The sequence below is a fragment of the Haemaphysalis longicornis genome, unplaced genomic scaffold, assembly GCF_048455015.1.
Source record: "Haemaphysalis longicornis isolate Haplotype H1 unplaced genomic scaffold, Haemaphysalis longicornis Haplotype H1 scaffold_2, whole genome shotgun sequence".
Lineage (NCBI taxonomy): Eukaryota > Metazoa > Arthropoda > Arachnida > Ixodida > Ixodidae > Haemaphysalis > Haemaphysalis longicornis.
The window spans coordinates 6,727,167-6,751,287 of record NW_027526295.1 but is presented as its reverse complement, the minus strand read 5'-3'; the positions used below and the strand labels follow the sequence as shown (position 1 = coordinate 6,751,287).

Here is a 24,121-nt window from a genome sequence, read left to right as displayed (position 1 = left end):
ATATGCAACTCAACAAGGCATGGGCACACAATAACACCCTATACAACCCGTAACAACTGCTTTAAATATTTGTTCTTTCCGCAAACTGTAAACGACTGCAACAAACCAACCAACGCCGAAGTTTTACAGCTATCCTTAACATTTTCTTCTAGCCTCAACAACAGTGTTTACACTAACATGACAATTAAGCTCTGTAACCCCACAAACGTTGCAAATATTTGTTTGCATATGATCATTCATGTAATTCATGTCACCCACTCTGCGAAAATCCCCAATAGGAATTGCAGTATTCATAAATAAATTTAAGGGGAGACGCTGGTCTTAAAATGAACATTTTTTATTAATTGGTCTGGGATAATGAAATTCATTGAGCACATTTGTTTAGTCTTCCTCATTTCAGATATGTAATCAGTTTTCAAGTGTGATAATTATTTTTTGAATCATAAATAAAATACTGGATAAAAAAAAATTCAAACGTGAAGTTTCGGAGGCGTTCACAGCCTATAAAATGGGGAACAATTGCATAAGCACGGCATCAATCACGCTTCTAGCCAAAGAGATAAGTGATTTGGGCAGCATGGCTGCGGTGAGTGATCTCTTTGTAACCTTTGTTCGCCTTTCTTGTTTTGCTTGTGCTCTTGCTTTTTCAGATGTCTTCCAATACAATCTGGTCGTCAGTGGGCGCCCGTCCTAGTCGGCCTCTCGTCCTGTCCCGCAGAGAGAGGGCAGCAGAGCGAGCAGAGGGGGAGGAGCACTTGCCTGTCAGCGAAGCGGCAGGCCCCGGTCTTGAGGAAGAAGGGGCAGGGCTCCTGGGGCCGGTACGAGACGGGGGCCGGAGGGTTGTGCCAGCTCTGCCTGCTGCCGCCACCGGACGCCGACCGAGGGGCCTGCCACACGGAGGAGGAACGCCTGCTCAACCCGCGCTGGGTCGCCCCCGAGTTGGGAATGCAACTCAGAGCAGCTGCCAGCAATGGCGCAGCAGGGCGGAAGCCGCTTTACTCCCGCGAGCAATTGCCAAAAATGATGCTTGATGGCTGGTGATGACGACGACCCCCCCCTACCCCCTGAAAGGCCAACTGCACTCAAATTTCACCTCAACCAAATTTATTTTCAATGTGTAGTAGGTACCACCACATCAGCTGGGACACAGGTGGTAGCCCCGTTAATCAGCCAGAAGCGTTTAAAAAGGCTCCACCGCAGACCGCGCTGCACCTACTGGCAGGGGCTTCTTCCTCTGGCCAGCCACGCAGCTCTGCTGTGAACGCTTCACCCAGCTGCGGCCCCGCACGTGCGTAGCGCTTGCTCCCGAGGCTTGCTCCCGAGCTGCTGACCGTCCGGCCGCTCACTTACAAGCACAATAAGGTTGTTTCGCTCAGGCGAAACAACCTTATTGTGTTTGGCGTTCCTGAAAGCACTAACGAAACAGCTGACAACCTTCAGGAAAGCGTAATTCGAGGGATATTTAACAATGTGCTGGGTGTAAGTGTGAGCACCGTGGAAAGAATCCAGAGGACAGGGCGGAAACAACCTGATAAGCCCCGACCCGTAATATTAAAACTAACAGACTACCACGAAAAGAATGCTGTGCTCAGCAACTGCGCCAAGCTTAAGGGCGCAAACTTTTCCATTTCGGAGGACTTTTCCTCGGCCATCCGGCAAAAACGTAAGCAGCTCTGGGAGAGTGCAGCTGATCTGAAAAGAATGGGACGAAAAGTTAAACTGGTTCACGACAGGATCAAAATCGAGAAAGTGCTATTCAAACGGGACGATGCGAAGGCAAGGAAGGCAAACAGGCAGAAAACAAATGACGGAGAGCCAACAAGGCAAGACCTTTACAATGTTTAAACTTAAATGCTCGTAGCCTTATAAATAAATATTCTAAACTGGAAAGTATTGTACTCCCTAATAAACTGCATGTATTAGTAATAACGGAAACCTGGTTAAACACCGACATTAGGAACGATGAAGTGATGCCCTCGGGTACCGAATTTACCGCAAAGACAGATTCTCGGGGAGGAAGGGGGGGGGGGGGGGGGTCACGATTCTTAACCAGGAAACCTTCTCAGTGTCAAGGTTGACTAATATCGCTGGAATAGAGTGTACTGTGGTAAATGTATGCCTGGATCAATTTAACTTTGCTATAGCTGCATTGTACCGCCCACCAGGCCCCGAAAATTACTTCTGTGAGAAGCTTAACGAATTCTTGTGTACGTGTAAATGTAACCCAAAAAATGTGCTACCTGTGGGTGATTTTAATTTTCCACTAATTAATCGGGATAGCGAGTTCCCTGAACCTTTTGCCAGCAATGCTGAACACTTTGCAGATTTGATTATTCATCATGATCTAGCACAATTGGTCAAGCAACCGACACGCATTCATGGTGACACCCGGTCAATATTAGATTTGTATCTTGTGTTTGTAACCGCAATCCTCAAGTACATGTACTTGATGGCCTATCAGATCACGCTATGGTTGCCCTCACAATATCTCAGAGTTCCACCCGTAAAGTCAGCAAAAAAAAAACGCGTCGTTCCTGTGTTCTCGAGAGCTGATGACGGCTCATTTTCAGACTACTTTCTTTCCCTTTCTGTGTCCAGATCTTGCACTGTCAATTACTTTATGGTGCTTTTTCAAAACGCTTGTATTGAAATGTGTTGAAGAATTTGTGCTAACGAAACTAAAATTGTCCATAATGGGAATCCGTGGATGACCCGAAATGTAGTACGTCTTCAAGGAGGATACAAAAACAGTGTCGGCAGCGGCCTTCCCCAGTTAATAGCGATAAGCTTTCTGCAATACGCTTACAGCTCAGTGGTAGTATCAAAAAAGCCAAGCAGCATTTTCACGGCGTGTCAATGAAAGACTTCCTTTTGTCATCTCCGGCAAAATTCTGGAGACACTTTGCTCGTAGAAAATAAGCGTTCCCCGTTGTAGATCCCTTAATAAACAGTAACAAAGTAGATGACACGTGCAGAAAGGCAGGCCGGTACCTGACACTGTCCCATTCGCCCAGCAATCATATTTTCTGCTTTTTTTCGAAGGTGCACTTGTACTGACTGCCCAACTCGCTACATTACTTCTACTGCTACTCGTTCCCGAGGGGAGTACTGCTGTGGACGAATTAAAGAGCGCCTACCCAAAAAAGTCCCATCTCAAATTTCCCTTTCATTTTGTAGCCGCATAATCTGTTATAAGATTCCACATGTGCACACGGAACGATAGCCGGGGGTCAGGTGGTACGATGACATACTGATTGTAATGCACACATCCGGTATAGCTATCGCAAAAAGAATTGGAGTGGTCAGAGCAATAATGCAGTGACTGAGCGTTAACTAAAGCCTACTTTTAGCAAAAGTGTGGCTAACACATTCGGTAAGGTGACACCTAACAAATTATTCAGGCTGACCAAATAATCTAATTCATTGGTAGTATTTATGTGCCTGTTGTAGGATCTTTGTTTTGTTACAAATATAAAAAATGTGCGCCATTGGTATTAAGCGCTCGCATTTGAACGTGCCAGTACGCAGGCCTAAATTTAAGGCTCCAAGGTTAGCGTGATGGGCGATTCCATAGCGACGATTGCGATTTCAACAAAAAAAGAAAGGGCACAAAATAATCCCACCGTCATATCTCTTGGCTGTGGCTTTATGAATAGTCGCTAGGACAACATAAAGTCTGGGCGAGAAAGTAGGTGGTAAATCGTCGCCACTTCATCTGTTTTTCTAATATCTCGTAATTGTTTAAAGTTTGCTTTGCAATTGCGCCACTGCCCTTGGGGAACAGCAGCATTTTGAATTTTTGTTTGTATTTTGATTTGACTGTCGTTTTGAACTACTAAATGTTTTTTTCTAATTTCAGTGATAATTCAACTCAACGAATCGGTTCGCAAACCGCTTCGGTACGTGATTTTGTCGAACCAGAACTGAACCGGAACGAAATGATTTCGCCTGAACCAGAACCGTAACCGAACCGGTATTTTTTTCGGTTCGACACACTGATTGATACAATGACCAAATATTGTGACTTCATCTTGCTAAAACTTGCACTTCCTTTTGTGAAGTGAGAGACCGTCCTCCAGCATTCGCAACCTGCTTTGGCTGGGATAAGTCATTCCTTTCTCCATGATAACATCATCATCCAGGTGTACTTCTATGCCAGGGATATATGCCTTTAGAATAAGGCTGGGGCAGACCTTGCGCCAAAAGGCAGCCGGTTAAAATGAGAGGCCCTCGTGTGTGTTAAAGACTGTCATCATCTTGGTTTCGTCATCCAACGATAACCGGTTACCAGCGCAAAACAAGGCCAGCGTTGTCAGGATTTCTATGCTTAGCTTGGCAAAAATTTCATCCACTTGAGACAATGGGTGGCATTTTATGAGCTGCAGTCACTGTAATGTGAAAGTGTGCGCACACTGGGAGAGAACCATGGCCCTTCGAGACGGGCAGCACTGGTGTTGCCCACTCTGCGGTTTTCACGGGTTCTTTCTACTGTATTTAGCGCATTCTCGCACAATCTGCGAACGCCTAACTCCGAAACCTAAAGTTCAAAAAAATGTAACTCATATTTTATGCCCCCCTCCCCTCCACAGTGTGTGAACTAGCCTGCCAGCCCTGCACCGCATGCTATGCGACCCCCGTGCCTTCCAGCGCCATCCATAGCCCAACAGCCCTGCACCTCGAATGCGGCAGATAAAGCCAACGTGGTCAAGCAAATTGAGAGAGAAAACAGCGAGTGTGAAACTGCCAAGGACAAGCCAAACGAACAATAGTGCGAGGCAGCAATGGAAAGAGAGGCGGCAAAGAAAGGAGCAGAGCGACAGCGCGGCTTTGAAAGATACTGATTAGCTGTGAGCGTAGTGAAAGGAAAAAAACTTTATCAAAGCGGGCGAGAGAAGCAGGCCATCATGGTGGGGCTGCATTGCATGTTTCTTTGCGTTCGTCGGCTCGATGGGAGCTTTAAATTTGCAGTACTGACTTCTCACGGTTGGTGCGGTGGTGCCCTCGAAGATTAACTGTGTGGCCCTCGAAGGTTAACCGCCACCGGCCAGGACCCGCTTGCTTGCTTTCGTCTGTTCAGCAAGTGGTCTGACCCTCCTGCAGACCTTTGCACATCATCATCATCATCACCACCATCAGCCTATCTACACCCACAGCAGGGCAAAAGCCTCTCCCATTAATCTCCATTTTTCGAGGTCCTGTGCTAACTGCGACCAATTTATCCCCGCAGACTCCTTGATCTCATCTGCCCATCTAACTTTCTGCCGCCCCCTGCAACGCTTGCCTTCTCTAGGGATCCATTCTGTTACCCTTAATGACGAACGGTTATCTTGCCTTCGCATTACATGCCCTGCCCATGTCCATTTCTTCTTAATTTCTCCTAATATGTCCCTAGCAGGCGTTTGTTCCCTGACCCCCTCCGCTCTCTCCTTGTCCCTTAACGTTAAACCTATCATCTTCCGTTCCACTGCTTGCTGAGTCGCCCTCAATTTAAGCTGCACCCTTTTCGTGCACATCAAACAGCATCCAAGGGGGGTTAAGGATAAAGAAATGTCGTGATGATGGGGCAAAGTGGCGCAGAAGATGGGAAAAACGTCAGTCTATCCCTGCCACGGTGCATCATATAAAAAGCTCCACGTGCACGCGAGCAGGGAGTACGAACTTGCTTGCATGCAAATAAAATCTTGCAAGCTCTTCATTGCCCTCTGTTTTGGCAACCTGCTCACAACAACTATCAGTTATAATGGTGGGATTTCCTTGGCACCTGGATATTGGACTCGACTGTAATTGCCACTTATTTCAACAGAACGGAAACCAGCGAAAAAGGACGCCAAACACGAGGAGAGACGAGACAACACCATTTTCACGCGCTTCCGTTCCGTTGACATGTACCAACTGGCCCAGCAAGCTGCACTTCTCCCAAGCACCACTTGGAATTCGACAGTGCGCTGCAATGATGTCCCACTTGGCCGTGCAGAGCTCAGCGGGCTGGCTGCAGGAAGCTCACCTGGGGCAGTTGTGCCAGGACTTGCTTCAGGCTGTCCTGCAAGCAGAGGAGGAGTGAGCCAGGGGAGAGGAGGGCGGGCAACACCACTGAGCAGCGCAAACCAATGGTACGAGCACACACTTGGCGCTCATGCTGTGCGCTTCTGTTTAATCATGACGAGTGTATACCAAGTAGCCCTGCTGTGGACCTTGTTGAACACGTGAAATGACCACGTTCAGCCAGCATGCACTGAGATTCGCCCCTGCAGGGCGATGAGCCCCAGTGGCTGCCTCCCGATGCAGGGCTGCCGAGCTTGCTGCAAAGGACCTGGCACGGCTGGGTTGCCAGCTGCCCTTGGGTCACTCGATAAGGTTACAGAGTAGCGGCCCTCTTTTCTCTGCCGTGATCCTTGATCAGTTCATATCACGTGACATTTGTTTACACCGCAGCGGTTCATGGGCACTGCCATTGTGTTGCTTACGCGTTTTCTGCCGGTCGACTGTGGTAGTCTCAGCTTGTCCTCACTAGCGTCGTTCCGAACGGGAATCAAAGATAACGTGCTCTGCCGCATTTAAGCTGCAGAAGTGCGCCCAAAGCTGCCGTGTTGCTGCGTCCCCATCAGAGTTATTGGTGAGGACACCTGGCAACCCTGATTAACACACAGTGCCGGCACCCTGTATCTCGTTCCCTGAAGAAGAGAAGAGCCCACCGACCTCCTTGGAGAGCTGCTGCTCCTCCCTGGCTGGGGGCTCCTGCTCCTGCTGCTGCTCCTCGTCCAGGCGGCGGGCAAACTCGCGCTGTGCCTCCGCCTCCCGCTCCAGCCACAGCTCGTGCTGGCGCTGCCTGCAGCACCCCGGCCAGCCTCCTTCACAGGGCCCCCAACCACTCCGGCGCCTGCTTCACAACGCTCACCACCTTGGGCACTCCCCCCAATCTCTCGCTTCATCCGTCTGCGGTGCCACAAAATGCAGTGCCACCTGTTTGCAGCCCACTCGTGGCACTCCGCGCATGAGGGAGCCACTGCGGCTGCAAGTGGCGCATTCGTGGCATTCCTCTCTGCACCTACGAGCTGCCGAGTGAGAGCGTGCCTCGCATCGCAATCCCCGGGGTGCCCCGCACACCTTGCACCAGCAGCGACAATACCCCCACCAGGGCCACCGTCCTGTTGTACCACCAACCCTGAAAGTTGTACAGTCGAACCCCGAAATAACAAAGCCGCCGGGGAAAGCGAGAAAATTCGCTTTTGCGGGAATTTCGTTGCCGCCAGAATGAAATAAACGACCAGAAAATCGGCCACAAACCAAAAATTTTCCCAAAGTCGGTTATATTACTTCGTGAGCCTTACCCTGCAGCCAACGTCCAAGTTGAGCTCTCACTGTACAAGTGGTTCATTGCTAGTCGTGGTGCGCGCCTAAGAACGACGAGATCGTGTCAAACGCATCCAAAACATACCGTGAGTTCACCTTCTCTGCACGTTTTTTTTCCCTGGCCCTCAGCACCAAGTATGTCCGATCATGCAAACGAAGCCCTGCTTCTTCTGTTTACGAACTTTGCCAGACAGAGTGGCACCTCGTTGCACCAATACTGTTCAGAAAACTAAGTGGGCACCGCTTTGTTGACGTCCACAGAGGCCACAGCCGTCACTGTTTTGTTTTGCGCACGTGCACCATTGAGAACTCGTGGGATCCTTGCTTTTCAAAATGGTTGAGCGAGCTGCAGGCGTTTCCAAACTTGTCGGCGCCATCCTCCCTTTGTACTCCCTTCCTCCAGTTGGGCCACTGACTTGGGCAATGATGGCTGCCTTATCTTGTAGCGATAAAAACCTTCACTTTTGGGCTGGCGAAGGCATCTTACTGAGAGCCGTCGCACACAAACAACAAACGCACATTCACTGTTCAGCGGTAGCGGGCTAGCATAGTCCAAGCCAAAGCCGCGACCATGTGTCGCTGCCTTGTGGTGCTGCTGCAAGGCTGCCTTCACGGCCGCCGGCTGCGCGGTCTTTTGTAAACAAATATAGCAGCAGCCATGCAAGCGTGCTGTGGCAGAAGTTTACGCACTTTGAGTCCAAAAAATGCATTTGAGCACTTTTTGGACACAGGTAACCTTCAATGGGTAGGTAAAATGCCGACCAAACTTGCAGCGAATTTCGTTAATGCGGGATCAGTTTCCAAAAATGTTTCGTTGCCGCGAGATATAAAATACATGGGCGTCTGTGGACGTTCGGCGGGGATGCAAAAATATTTCGTTGCTGCGGGAATTTCGTACCCGGGGGATTTCGTTATCACGGGGTTTGACTGTACAGCGCACCTGTGGGTTCACAGGACCAACACGCGAGTTTCTCCAAAAGCCTCCCGACAAACGCTGGCTGCGCACGGCCCCTGCTCAAACCCAACAGGGAGGGCACAACGACCACAACAAGTAAAGAACATGCATGTCTACTACGCACGCAAAAAAAGAAAACTCTTTGCCTGTGATGCTCAAACACTTCTCGCTAAAGCACTCCTGTCGTCCTCTGGTCCTGGTGTTTTTTAACCCTTTCAGGGTCAATGACGTACATGTACATCCCCCGCAAGCACCTTCAAAATGGTCATGTACACCATTGCTCGTATGTTCAAAACGCGCAACTCTTTCGATCATTTCTCTCGCTTGCCATGTGCTGCCACAGTGTGGAAATTTGTGAAATTTTTTTCTTGTGCCGATGGCTCTTCTTTTTTTTTTATGCTTTACTACAGCAGTGCGCAGGCTATCCCTTGCGCATTCCAATCCTGCGTGGGCGCGCAGCGGCTAGTTTCAGTTTCGTCCTCTCGGCGCTTCCCGCTTCTTGCGCCTGCAAAACTGATGCGCTTCTTGTGCTTCTCCCCCGCAAAACTGTTTTAGAATTTTTCTTGTGTTACTCATGAATAAACCAAGTGTATGCAACAACAGAAACGATTTTATTGTCACTTTATGGTCACCGTAAAAAAATTATGAGATTTTTTTCTCGAAACAGATTCGTCCGAAGAACTTAAATCGGCAATAGAAAAAAATCGACCCTGGGGTGTCTTATTTGGCAAAAAAATTTGCCCCTGAAAGGGTTAAAGAGCATCCAGCATTTCGTGGCCAAGCTTGGTGAGGCCATGCCCTATGATTGCAGCCTCTTCAAACAATTCCGCGTACCCGCACTTACAGTAATGTGCTGGCAACCCCTGAGCACTGGGGAGACATGCAGTGTCCCTTCATTTAACACCTCGTATTGTCTACGTGGAACTCACTCGGCACATGACAGGTTGTGCACAAGGCTTTCCGTTTGCTGGCCTGCGCAACACAAGCCTGCGAGGGAGGGTGTGAAACCACAACATCCCCGTCATGCCACCTGGCTGGGAAGCGTTTCTCGGTGACCGCACTCCGGACCGAGCTGGGTGGCCCCCGTTTATGCTCGCACAACAGGAGCCCTCCCATTCCCAGTGCAAGGAAAGACCGAGAGGTCAGCAAGCACACTTTCCCCCGCCTCCGCAAGATTTCGCCCGTCCTGGGCTTGATTCGGGTGCCGGCCATGTTGGCAACTCCACCAGAGTTAAGATAGACCAAGTAAATTCCAAGGGCAAACAAAGCCCGCCCACTTGGTAACCAGAGCACATGAAGGAACGTGCCCGTGCAAACTGTACAGGTTTCTCCTAATCTTCCTGTCTTTCTAAACACAAAGCTTTGGTGCCAAGTCAGAGTCTGCTGAACACGAGAGCAATCATCCGTGCTCTCCCGAGTGCATTTAAAGCAGCTGTGAAAAGCATTTTGCGAACATTACTTTTATATACACAGTATTTTGCTCTAGTGACGCCCCTTCAGTTTTGTTGACAAATTGGCCATGCCGAATATGCTTGTCCAATCAAATCACCCCTGAAATGGAAGGCCACACCACCGCGGGTGGTGCCAGAAAGCCAGAAATGAACAGGGCTCAGCGAACCCCACTGTCCAGCTCTCTGCTGTCGCCCCTGGGCGGGTGGTCGCAATGGCACCCACAGCTTCAGGCCACTGGGCACGACCGCTGCCACCACAGGGCACACCAACTGACGCTCCCTCCAAGCACATGCCACCGAGAATGCCCGCACTGCAGCTCAGACCTTGAATTTTGGCAGCAGCACGCCTGTTCATTTGTGGGCCAGGCATCATATGTTGGTTCAGAAAGAATACGCCCACCTCCACTGAGCCTGGCTGAACTGTACCGAGCTGAATTTCGTTGCCCGCCTGGTCGCTGCCTGTGCTCAGCGAAAAGCCAGGGGAATTTATACCAGTGGATCATGGCCAGGATAACTGCACACTCAAAGTGACTCTTCACACCGCAAACGCACGGAGTCTCTCACTGGCAGGTACTTTTCCATTCTCTTCACCGTGACTGCTCTGCACCGATTTTTCGGAAGGATTCCACAGTGTTGCTTGTTACTTTCAATTGGGTACCTTTATAAAATTCTCGTCCACAACTGTAATTTCCAAATTATGTGCATGAACAATTTTCACAAACAATGTGGTTTTCGGACAGCAAGCCAAGCAGCAGTGCCACCCCACAAAGGAAGAGTGCCTGCTCCTGCCAAGACCAAGACCTCCTGTCAGTGCACCAAGAGCAACTGGCGCGCACAGAAGAAGACGGCAGCGCCATCTGTTATTGCAATCTGGTAAACATGCACTTGAAACTGGGAGCCCCACCCTGCCGATGACCCTGCACGTCGAATTCAAACCTAGCATGTGGACAGTGGCATTTGAATTCTGGACTGGCAGCCCGTCAACCTGCCTTTGTCGTCAGACCGCGCAGGTGCCAGATGCGTGCAATTCTGGGCAGCAGTGGTCGGCCTCGGGCGAGTTGGCATTTGTGCCCGACACGCTCAGTTTCGATAAAGGCGCAGAAGCTGTGCAACCGGAATGGCAGCAGTCGCGGCCACTGCAAACAGGCAAAGCACATTGCCGCCAACGAGGGCAGTTACCTTTGAGACGGCGGTTGTCAGTGGAGGCCCCAGAGGAGCAGGCTGGCCCAGCGTCAAGGAACGCAACCTTCAAGAAGCCCCACACAGGCACGCACACAGCCCCCCCCGAAAACCCAAGGATACGCTTCTCCTGCTGGCAGGCGCTGGGCTCAACCCGCCGGCCGAGGCGCTCTCGGGGACGTCCGCTCCTGGTGCCCGCCCCCAACCACACACTCTGGAAGGCATGCCCCCACCCTGCCCCGAGGCTCACCGTTCTTGCTCCTGCTCCTCCTTCCGGGAGGCCTCCTCCTCCTCATCCTCCTCCTCCTCCTGGGGCTCCCCTGCGCGGCAGGCAAGGGCGCTCACAGCACACACACGGCCACTCTGCCTGTGCGCAAGCCCAACTGCACTGTTTGACGCATTCCCAGTGACCAGCAGCTGGCCCCACCTCGCTCACTGCGCTGCCGGGGTGGCTGGCTCCCCTGCCCACCCACCAGCCCCGGCAGGGTGTCAAAGAGGGGCTGCGCTGCCTTATCTGTCCAAGCGATGACGCAACACCAGTGGCTCTGCCGTGTTGACCAAGAAGCTGTGGGCATGTGTAGCCTGCACAGCCTTGGAAGTAGTGCAACTAGGTCGCGCTCATCCACCACGGTTCATGCTACCTTCACCCAACCACCACGTCTTGCGTGCCAATGTGGCCCTGACATCGAGGAATCTTTAGACACGAATATGAGGCCCTGCACAATGACACATCCTCAATGAAAGCCTGGCAATTCCAACTTGATGTTTCGCTGAGCAGTGAAAAGGCTAGGCTAGAACAAATTGAGAAACATGTACCTGGTCTGCAAGTTTCAATGCAAAAAATAGCACTTGCAGTCGCTCCATAACCTTGCAACAGCAAAAAGTTGTGGATCCAGAAGACAAATACGGGAGTATTTGGTGTGCTTGAAGCTACATTGGAATCCGCAGAGGCAGTGAAAGGGAAGGTTATCAGGAATATTTTTGGCAAAGGGCTTGGTGTCAAGTTTCCATCCATTGGGACTGGGAAAATGAAGAAAGAAAACTGGCAACACCAAAAATGAAAGTTGTAGGGGCACGCAAAAAACTCAGCCAGTACCCATGCACCTGCAAGGCTTTAAAGAGACTATGCAGAACGCTTGGTTCATTTGAAAGATTGCCTCGTTAGAATCACACTGACAGTACTTTTAACGCAAACTTCACCCAAATAAGCTATATAATTAGGGGAAAAGGAGATGGCCACGCGACTCACTAGCTCATTTCCCGCACCAAAGCATATGACGTCATATGACCAGCTGTGCGACGGGCTGAGGCAGGAAAAAGCAAACGCAGATTAGGCAGGGCTTGCCGGACGAGCACTTACATTTAGGGCACATTCTTTTTATAGCAGTAAGGACGGTGGGGTAAACAGGGGAACTTGTTGGTACTGCAGGCACTGTGCTCTTCAGCTGCACAGCACTCGGCCGCTTCGGAGTTGTCTCACAAGACACTGCCCAGCTGGCATAAGCGACGTTGTCTTGTGTAACCCTGTTTGTCGAGCATACCCCGTGTTTCCCGAAATGACTACTTGCTGCCGTAACAAGAACAAGCCAGGAGCAAATACGGTCAGAAACAAGGCAAGGGCAGACAACGGCCCGCGGCACAGTATGGTGGCGCCACCTGGGAGGACCGACGGCAAACAAGGCTCCGCAATCCGCTGCAGAGCCTAATGGTGCACTTGAAGTTCGTTTGACTTCATGGGAGACATCACGAAAACGCACAATTTGGTGGAAAAATGAATATTTTAACTTATATTGATTAATTTCTCACTGACTAAGGGATCGTTTGCTGCCGGACAAGCACTGGGGGCACTATAATACACGAAACGTTTCAAATAAAACAACCTTGTATTTTGTCTGCATGGCCCCTGTAATGCGGAAAAAGAGCTGTTCTCAGTAGTGCTCAGAAACGGAAAGCCTTGAAAATTTAAATTGAAAGAAATCCTCCACACAGTTAGCGTGCCATGTTCTCGAGCAAATGTGCACTTCAATTTATTAATCTACCAAAGACAGCCATTGACTGGAACCACCCTCCCACCTCCATCGCCAGCAACTCTGACCCATCATCATTAAGCCAACAATATCAAACACTGCTTAACTTTACTCCCTCCTCTCTATAACGCCCTTTGAGGCATTGAGAGCATTATAGTAAATAAGTGAATAAAGTGAAAATTACTGCGGGAATCGGCATGGAAGATTAAGGATGTGTGCCTATACCCAATGGTCTATTACAGTGAACTAAACACAGACAAAACTCAATCCTGATCTTAACAGATCTGATGTTAAAGAAACCTGACCTTACCAATTTCCCGATCGAACAAACTTTGGACACCCCCGCAGGTGCCTATGCGGAGGTTGTGGATGAGAACAAGACGTCTTGAACAAGAGGGAGGTTTTGAACAACGTTACGTTAAAAGTTTGATTCCCCCACCAAATCGTGTTTTCACGATGTCTGCAATGACTGCAACGACGTCACAAGAACAGGTCTTCAAGCGAAACCTGGTGTGCCATCAGGCTCGGCAGCCAACTGCAGAGCCTGCGCCGGGCTGTTTGCTGGTTTCGCTTTGTTTGTGAATGTATTTGCACCTGGCTTGCTTTTGGTGCGGTAGAAAAAAATCGTTTCGTGTTTGCTCGACAAATATGGTCACATAAGACACCGTAGCTTACAGCAATCGGCCAGTGTCATCTGAGACAACCCCAAAGCGCCACACTGCTGTGCAGCTAAAACAAGCATAGTGCAGGCAGTACCAATAAAAAGAATGTGCCCTAAATTTAAGCGCAAATAGCTCTTCCAGCAAGCTTATAAGCCCTGCCTAATTTGCGTTTGCTGGCCTCAGCCGATCACATAGCTGGGCATATGGCATCAAGTTCTAGTGCGGGAAATGAGTTAGTGAGTTGCATGGCTATTCCCTTTTGATTATATAGCTTATTTGGGAGAAGTTCGTGTTAAAAGTGGTGTCAGTATGATTTCAATGAGGCAATCTTTCGAATCAACCAAACTTGTTTTCTCTGCATGGCCCCTTTAAATAACAGTACTGACAACTGCGTCTTTCCGTTGTCATGTTCGGCCTCTAGGTGTGACTGAGTCCTGACATGGGGCTGTGGCCGTTCAGTGAAAAAACAATGAGAATGCTGTGGCTTTCAGTCAGCCCCCCCCCCCCCCCCCCCCCCCTCTAAAGACGGTAGCGGCAACGCTGGGACTTGCCCACTTGACCATAGAAAGCTGTTTCTCAAGATTACCTTTTCTGGTTTCACCTTTGTCTTATGTCGCTGTACAAGCCTCCCAGTTCTGATGTTTCTTACTTGCACAAGCTTCAAGTTCACATGGTCGTTCCGCAAAGCCGGGCTTATCGCTGTTGGCGATATTAATCTACCATCAACCTAATGGGTGCACAGGAAATGTCTGTGACATTACGTTAGCTCATATGTAAATCAAATGGTTTTTGAGCCTACCACAGCTTGCGGTGCAGCTAGACCGATTCTCCGGCGTGTATTCTTAGAGTGCTGTTTTTCTGATTTCTCATTATCTGTACCTCACGAGATTTGCCATCATGAGGTTGTGGTTGCCTATGTCCTTCTAGCACTTAAAGGGACCATGCAGACTAAAGACAAGTTTGTTTTATTCGAAATATTAGATGTTTTATGTTTTTAAGATATTAGATGTTAAATATTAGATGTTTTATATATTAGATACTAGATATTAGATGTTTTATGTTTTTAAGATATTAGATGTTTTATAATGCCCCCAGCACTTGCCTGGCAGCAAACGATGCTTTATTCGCTGAGAACTAACACAACTTAAGCCAATATTTCAATTCTCCACCGAAATCGTGTATTGCATGACGTCAACAATGCAGGTATTTGAAATGCATCCAGGGCAGGTATTTCAAAAATTTTAGGTATGTTTACCTTAGTGCTGCAGGCTATGGCAACATGTCTCTCATCGCTTCGTTTCCTGTCTGTCCTATAGATGGCGTCACTGTCTGCACTCGCTTTGTTTTTGACTGGATTTGCACTCGGCTTAATTTTGTTACGGTTTTTCGTAATGGTTATGTAAAAAACTGGCTATGCTCGACAAACAGTGTCACGTAAGACAATGCTGCTCATGCCAATTGGCCAGTGTTGTGCAAGACAATCCCAAAGTGCCGGACGGCTGTGCAGCTCAAGCTGGTTGCATAAGAACTTCCGGAGTGGAGGCGGTGCGCGAAATCTGACGCCGATGGCCGCCATCCTGCCACACTCTGTTGCGGCTCGCCGCTGCACGTCTGGCGATGCTGCACGCTTGGACGTGTGCATCAGGAATATGGTGTGGACGCTACACTGGTGCAACAATGAGCAATGGTGTGTTCGGGGATCGTCTATCCGCTGTCAGTGCCAGCTGTGCTTCGCAGGACGTGCCCATGCAGGAGGGCACTGCCGGGGAAAATTCGCCACGGCACCGGGCCTCCACCCACCTGTTTTCACTCATGGTTGCAGTGGTCACCTGACCGTGCAAAATCACGTCTGTATCACATGTGGGCCGCAATTTGTCTTTCTGCCATTGTTCAAATGCAGAGTGTTTGCTCCAATAGTAACCGAATCAGTCCCATCTAATATTTCATTTGCGTCTGGCCCAACGCGAGTGCTCGCATTAGAGGTTAATGGTGAGGTTAGCCTTGAGGTTAGAGGTGAGGCTAGATAATGGCGAGGTTAGCCTTGAGCACTGTACACGTCTTTGGTCTACGTAGTTTCATCAACAGCAGGCTATTCAAGAGCGGAATGTGCGTGGTTAGAGATATTGTGAATGCAATAGCGTAACCTCCTGAAAAAGTGAAAGAGATGAAACAGTGTGAGTGAGACACAGACGTAAGAGAAACGTGTCAAACGCAGAAAGTATGGAGCTTTTGTAGCCATATGCAACATGTGCCCCTCTGCCTTTGTTGCTGTCAGGCGGGATAAGTGGAAGCCAAGAGACGGTGACCGACCACGTGTTCAATTTAATTTGAAGCGAAATTCCTTAAATTTGTCTCCTGCTTGTTGCGAAATGCATCAAGGATATTGTACCCTGAAAAGACAAACTGCTTAATGAGCTGAAGTGCACACCTAGCTTTTTTTTTTAAATACAACAAAAAGCTAGGAACGGCAGAGAGAAAGTGAAACAGGAACTTTTGAAGTGTGGGCCGCGTAGTAACTCGGCATGCTACTTAATTTGGTATTGTGCATGTGCGATCAGTGGGGATGTTATATGAACCAAAAAACTTGCATGTGCAAAGCACTGCAATATCAGGTGAAAAGAGGTGCAGCTGGAACTCGGACAAAAAGAAGAAGATTGGACAGCCCTCACTGCTTGCAGCACTGCCTAAAAACATGTCCACTGGCTACAATTTTTCAACACAGCTAGCTTGGGTGTAATAGTTGTGTAACTAACAATAATTATTTCCAGCGCTGCTGCCGAACGAAGAAGCAAGTGACAATAAACCATGCTGGAACAGAGCTGTCCCGCACTTTTCGGCACGAAATGCGGACATTAGTAGCCCTGTTCAGGCAGCATGCGTTGCCATGGCGTGCACGCCATGGCAACGCACGCAAGTTGCACGCCATGCCCTTGGAGACACCAAATAAACGTTCACTGAGGTGCAAGCATGAGGGGTGCCAAACACTGCAGGCCTTTTCTTCCCGCAGCAATGGCGCTCTTCACCACCCAAAAAGATGCGAACGCTCGAAAATCATGTGAACAGCTACGCGCAAGGCGAAATTAAGACGTCAAATATCCTCATAGACAGAGCCAGCTCAGCTATGCTTTTCTCCCACGCAAACATCCCCGCCAGCTCAGTGCCCTTTCCGTTGACCGGTTTGCCCGGCTTCACCTCCCTGCGTTGCCGCCCACCTGCCCTCCAGAAATTTTAAAGTCTCCTTGGTGCAACTAAATGAAGGCTTCTAGAGTATCGGCACTCTTTTCTCTCATTGTTATGTGCCGCCAGGATTTTCATTGGTCGGTCAACACCAGGTGATATTTGTTTACACATGGGTGCAGCCATTTTGTTTCTGGGCGCCTCTCCTCTCTCTCTCTCTCTGGTGCACGGACGCTAGAGCGGCCAGTGGCACTCTGCCCGTCACAAGCGGCGGCGGTTTAGTCGGGAGAGATGGCAACACTGCAAGCCAGAAACAAAATGGCCCCCAGACGCTTCCGGGTGCGCAAAGTGGCGGTACTCTTAAGCGTAGCTTATTTAGTGACGCTAGTGCAGCCATGGCAAGCATAGTGCGCACAGTATGCACTGGTGCTTCCATATTTACGTGTGCTTTCGTGACTTCCACTGTTTATCCTATCATTCTTAGTGCTATAAAAAGAATATGCAGTAAATTTAAGTGCAAATATCTCATTTTGCAAGCTTTGCCTAACATCTCTTTGCTTTTGCCGGCCCAATACCCCTATCAACAGGCACTTTCAATCACGACTGAGTCTATCCGGATCGGGCACTGCTACACGGCAGTTTCAACCATAATCGCACCTGATCCCGATCGAACTATGTCCTGGTTTCTCAAGTACAATCGGACGAAAGCGGTGATACTCTCGTCATAGGTCAGCAAAACAGAAAGAACTCACTCAAACTCAATCACAATTTTTTTCATTCACGCTGTACTCAATCAAACTCAGACTCAAAAACTTCGTCTGTTTACAAAATCACTCGTACTCACTCATCAAATACTCATTTGTAATCGTACTCACTTGTACTCAAACTCATTTGTCCTCACGAGTATTCGTACTCAATCTGTACTCATGAGTACTCACTCTGTACTCATGAGCACTCAATGAGTACTACTGCTCGTGAGTACTACTCATGAGTACTACTCATTTTTCACTCATGAGTACTACTCATTCTGCACTCATGAGTACTACTCATACTGCACTCATGAGTACTCAATCTGTACTCATGAGTACTCAATTTGTATTACTCACGAATAATCAACTTATCTGCACTGTTAGCTAGGTCGTAGCTCGAATGAAAGACTAAGTAGAAAAAATAAATTGTTTAATTGATTAAAAAAAACACAGGTTACATATAAATCAGGACAGAGGAAGAAAATGTCTGACGCGGTGCACTGTCGTTGAGCGACTTACTGCGCGAAGGCAAGTACATGTGAGAAAGCGAAACGGAACGTAAGCACTCGCGTTGCGTCTGGCGTCTCCTCTTGTTCTCAGGCCGGGTCGGGCTCAGGGGAGCTCGGGGGTTGTCGGTGCAGCCGTGGCCGTAAACTGCGTTTTTCTGTGTGTCTTCGGGTGGCAGCTTTTGTCGTCCGTTTTCTTGTTTGCACTACTGTTTGCACTACTGTACTCAGGAGTGCATATACTCAAGAGTGCAAGCACTCGCAAAAACAGTAATCACGAGTATTGTACTCATGAGTGCTGTGTACTCACGAGTGCTGTGTACTCATGAGTGCTGTGTACTCATGAGTACTGTGTACTCATGAGTACTGTGTACTCATGAGTACTGATATTCATTAGTACTCAAACTCATGAGTACTCATACTCATAAATACTGTACTCATGAGTACTCATACTCATGAGTAGTGTACTCATGAGTACTTTACTCATGAGTAGTGGACTTACCCCTGTACTCACTCGTCATCATACTCACTGTTTTTTTCTGGGTGTGTGATCACTCATCATCGTACTCACTCGTGAGTTTGAGTACAAATGAGTGTACTCACGAGTGAGTACGCCGACCTATGACTCTCGTCCCCGCTGACTAATGGCACAGAAGGTGACAGCTTCAACTAGTGCCACAAATTGTATCAAATAACTTGACCCACATAAGCGTGCAGTAACACTTACATAGTTACGTATACCTACGACCGCGCAAAGTTACCAGACGCTGGCCGCGAAGTACACCCGGTGTCAAAATAAGCCGGGGCACCCGAGCACGTGGCGAAATGCATTGCCGCGACATCTGACGTTGCACTTCTTGTGTCGAGACATCGATATGCGCATCCAACCCTTGTATACTAATCCTATCTTTTCTTTCGCTTCAAGCAGCAAAGCTTGGCACTAGGGGTAACTTTTCATGCTCAACACGTCTCTGCAGCACATGCTTCAGCGGCGAGGATGAAGCCTCCTTTGCTCTATCTGCCTGGCTCTGATAAAAGGACACATTGCAACAAGATTTCGATATCTTAGCTTTAAAGGAGCACTGACACCAATTTTCGGCGTTAATATTATTGCACAGTTCGCTTCCTTCACTCAACAGAATACACTGGCTGAAAAATGAGCGGCCTGCAACGCGAAGAACATAGTTTAATTGGATCTCGTTTATCGCGCCGACGGAGCAGGGCACGGAGCGGCACTCAGCAAATGGACATCAGCGTGACATCATCCAGTGAAAGCCAAAAGAAGTGACACGGCAGCGCTCGTCAAAAAACTCGTGACGTCACTTTATGCGCGCGGCCCCACAAGCGGCGAGCGGGCGCAACTCCCTCTCAAGCGGGCGCCGGTGACGTCCGCACAAAGCGGTGAGGTCAGTCAGGGCTTCTGTCATATGCGCCGTTCGGGATGAAAGCGCGGGAATTTAAAACAAACGATTTTCAGGCCGTTCAGTGTAATTAACTATTGCGCACTGAAGTATTTGAAGTGCTGTTTCAGGTTCGCCAGGCCATTAAGCATTGATAAAAGCAATAAAAGTGTAACATAAAATTTTCATGTCAGTGCTCCTTTAAGGGCGAGAGCGTTTGTTCCGCTGTCTAAACGTGAAAGTTTTGACCTATGTCAATCAATTCAATGCGTATTGCAACCTATTACTATTTTTGTTCTTTCTTGTCAAACCCATGACCCCGCCGATCTCTTTTCGAGTTTTTTTTTTTTTTGCCATCAATACCTGCGTTAGAACCTGTGCAAGGTGACTTCGCATCACACCTCATTCAAATGATCTATTTCTCGCCTCTATTTTTCCCGCGTTGGTGCGCTCATTTTTAGTCACCAACCAACTGCATGTTTTCGGCAAAAAATACAAAGACGCGATGGGATATATGCAGCACAAGATCGTCACCGAGACGGGCAAGACATGTTATCTGTTGGATTGGGGCAGAGCGAACAACGTACACTTCACCGCCGAAGTGTGTGCAAGCGAGGCATGTTAGCGAATAAAGTGACCCCTATGGCCAAATGCTGAATGTGACCAGCTTGGCAGCTTGAAGTGAAAGAAAAGACAGGGCAGCGAACGTGGTTGGACGCGCACACCAGAAGTGCAACGTCAGATGTCGCGGCGATGCATTTTGCCACGCGCTCGCGTGCCCCAGCTTATTTTGCTGCCGGGTGTACATTTTTGGCGCCATCTAGCGTACGCGAGTGCAACCAGTGCAGCTTCTCATTCGGGATTGAAACGCGCTGTGTAGCAGAGGCGGTGCGTCGAGCACGCTCGAAAAGTCGATCGTGCTTCGCTTCAATCCGGATTGAAAGTGCCCGTGTGAGAGGGGCATAAGCCGATCGTACAGCTGCCCATAATTCGTGCGGGAAATGAGCTAGTGGGTCGCATGGCCATTCTCTTTTTTGTTTCCTAATTATATAGATTATTTTAGTGAAGTTTGCATTAAAAGCGGTCAGTGTTATCCTAACAAGGCAATCTTTCGAATAAACCCATTTTGCATTTTGTCTTCATGTCCCCTTTGAAGCTTTCAAGAAAGTTTGGCACGAGTGAAACATAACTACGTCAGAGGCGAGGAACGAGACTGCTTTGAATTACCGCGACACAGAAAAGCTGGCTCAACTATTCTTTGCCAGAATGGCAGTTCTATCGTGGCTAACTGAACTAAATGAGCGGACACAAAGCACGCACGTGCTAGGGAAGGAAAAAAACCTGACCCCACAAAGAACGATCAAAGGGGCGCGGCCACAAGGCACAGCCGCTGGATGAGAGCGCACGCAAGGTGCAGCCTGCCGCGTCGCCCGGATTTCAACGGGCGAGGGCATGAGTGGCGGTGTTTACGTTTGCCGCCGCTTGACTCCCTCATGGCGCTAGCGTTCGGGGACTGGTTTCGGGACGGAGCGGAGCAGTCCCCGTAGGCAAGCGCTTGCGCCGACTGAGAGACAGCCAGCCCACAGGTTTTAAAAGATGTTGTTGTCATTCCTGAGCTACTCAATCGCGAAAACTGTCTGTCTGTACGTATGTCTGCCAGTCTGTCGCTCGATCCAACCACCCGGCCATGACTGAAGCAGCCAGAAGTTAAAATAATTCTTGAATGAGATATAGACAATACATTTTCAATCTAACAAATCTCAATAAGATGCCCCATATTCGACAACATTGTTGAAAAAAGATAATATTCAACAAAAAGATAATAACCACCGGTTAGCTTTGTCTGAAAACGTCTCACACACAGCACGAAAAACCGCGTTGCACAGTTTAACTCTTCAACTACGGCGCCATAGGCCATCGGACGCCGGTGTCCGATGATTTCAAACGTCCCGCGAAAGCTAAAAACGGCGCCTGGTGGACAACTAACGCCATTTGCCGTATTAATTGACAACTCATTTTTCGATTTTATTATGTTTTGTTGACATTTTGCGTGCAGAGACCGCACCAAGAGTGAAATTTGAACCCGCGGTAGTGGCGAGTTGTATGAAAACGGCGTCCCGCTGTATTTATAAACAAAACAGGCTTCCTATCTGACGACTGCGTCTTTACATTGATGTGTAGGGTCTGAACAACGTAGGGTAGGGATATTTTGCCAAATGCGCCGCGTCATATAGTGTTATTACCTTCATGACAGCCTGGCACTCGTGTCAGATTACCGCTACGGAGCGATGCGCGACACTTCTCAAGAGCGCTAGATTTTTTTTTCTAGTTTTTTACCACTAAAGTGAAAAGAATTTTGTGTCAGTACACAAAAAAGTGTGCTTAGATGCATGACCGACTTACACTCGAGTGGCTTCGAGGAGTGGCACAGCCGTCAGTTCTGCTAGTTTGACGAGCCCACAAAAATACAAAACTTGGTGTACAGCGTTGATATATATATTGAATCATAGCCAAGAAATGTAGGAACAATTTGTATATCTTAGAATTCCTAAAATAATTTTTAGGCTCATTACAATCGCCTATATACGTTGCGTGTATACTTTTTTGTGCATTTTTTTCTGATTATTTGACTAATAAACTGTAAGTAATTGTACCTTTCACAAAACTGATGGTATGTGTTAGTAAGAGCAATCTATAAGCTACAATCACATGCATAGCAATGCTAAAGGTGTCCACTAGCTCAAGAGAAAAAAATAGTTTTGTGGAAGCACTCAAAATCGGTCGTTTTTCCGCCGTAACGAAAGAGTTAAAGCCGCAAGTTGATTAGTTACAGTTCAAGCGGCAGGTATATGGTGGGAATTTATTCGTCCGAAATTTCAAAAATGTCACCTTTTCTCGGGAAACGCGGTGTCGACACACGGGAGAGCGATGAATATATGCCGGCGATGGATTAAAGCTTGCCTTAAAGACACTTCTTTGAAAAAAATGTTGGCCGGGCGGAATGCGCACCTCATAAAACGAGGACACGCGTTAGGATGGTTGAAAAAGGATTTGAAAAGACTAGACATTTTGCTATGCGTGTCTTTTGATACTCTTATACTGGCTTGATCATGTCTTGCCACGCATAGAGATTTGGGTTGTTTTATTTTCGCAGGCACGACAATGCCTTTAAACACGCTACTGAAAACTTGATAACAGAGGTTGTATAGAAAGAAAAATAAATGCGCCGTGCTGTGTTCAAGAGACAGTGCATACGGTCCACTCTCCTAGCTGCTAAGCATTTTTGAAACTTTGCGATGAGAACTAGCGCTAGGCACATTTCCTCCGTTATTTCATCGCCGATTCAAACCCATATGCATTTATCCCTGAAGCTAACGGTCGGGCTCCTGGAGCAGCACATGTATGTGCTCAAATTAGCGCGCTATAAAGACGTTGCGATAGTTTTCCTCTGTGAACATACTGCGCTTCAATTCGAATCAATTTTCGTAGCGTAGGAAAATTTTCACATACGTTATTATTACGTCAGCTTTCTTTTTTGAGTAGCCAAGCATAATCTCTACGTAATTGAAGAAGTGTATTGCCTTGTATCTGCACAAAAAATGCGTAATTCACGCAGTTAGAACAATTCATAATTGTGATATTCAAGATGTAGATTGTTGGTTTAAAATGGCAAAGAAAAGAAATGTGAAATGAAAAAACGGTGTTTGAATGCTTACGCATTATTAGGCAATTTTTGGAATTTCTGTACAATTTCGCTTTTTTCTTTTGTGTTCGGGCAAAAATTTAGCTTGCCGAGCTCGCCAAATATTTTTTTTAAGTTTTTTGTGGACCCGGACATCCCATGTGCTCTCCTTAATTTTTTTCGAGGCTACAGGGAACAAGTAATAATATCAGGTAGAAACTGGAATCGCTTTTCATTCAACTGTATATATATATAAATAATATAAAGAATTTGGAAAGAAAGAAAGAAAGTGGAGAAAAAATGCCCGCCAGGTGGGATCCGAACCCACGACCTCCAGAATACCGGTCTGGTGTGATAACCACTACGCTACCGACGGGGCGATTTTCCCCTCTACTTTCTGGGGTATTTATGTTAAGGTATTTTTGTTTCCTGTGTGTGTATATATATATATATATATATATATATATATATATATATATTGTCAAAATAAAAAAGGGCCGACATAGCTGTGATAGTAGTATTACTTCATAGCTAAACAACGTGTAATCAAGTCATATGTGCCGTGAGATTAATACGAATTGTGGTGTTTTATTTAGTGCACGAGGAAAAACCTACATGAAAGTTGGTTACGTCTTAAACATTGAGAAGTGTTGGCACTCATAAATAACAAGCGCCGTCACAAAAACATTGTTTCTGTTTGTCCGGAATTTTAATATATTCTCTGCAGTCGCAGCTTGCAGACAGAACGTAAATCTCTGCCGGGCGTGAGGTCACAAAGAGCATGCCGGGCGATGCAAGACACAACAACACAGCAATGCGAGACAGAAGGCACACTATCAACGCGTAGTGCTGCTGCTGCGAACGGAATTTAACTTCCATCTTGACCAAATGAAGCTCGGCAGCCGCTAATCGTGTTTGTCTTTTAACAGGCGTAACATTAGTGCTGGTAAATGTCTTAAGTGGAGCGTGTAATGCCGATGATA

General features: G+C 47.9%; 1 protein-coding gene across 1 annotated transcript in view; it reads right to left on the bottom strand.

Moving 5' to 3' along the window:
• LOC144168714 (uncharacterized) overlaps positions 1 to 24,121 on the bottom strand; it is a 42,256-nt gene that overhangs the window by 17,437 nt on the left and 698 nt on the right. The window contains exons 3-6 of the mRNA XM_077697659.1: positions 11,186 to 11,255; positions 6,697 to 6,826; positions 6,005 to 6,040; positions 760 to 887 (exon numbers count right to left, since the gene is read on the bottom strand). Coding sequence (XP_077553785.1) covers positions 760 to 887; positions 6,005 to 6,040; positions 6,697 to 6,826; positions 11,186 to 11,255 — 364 coding nt within the window. The remainder of the gene's footprint in view (positions 1 to 759; positions 888 to 6,004; positions 6,041 to 6,696; positions 6,827 to 11,185; positions 11,256 to 24,121) is intronic.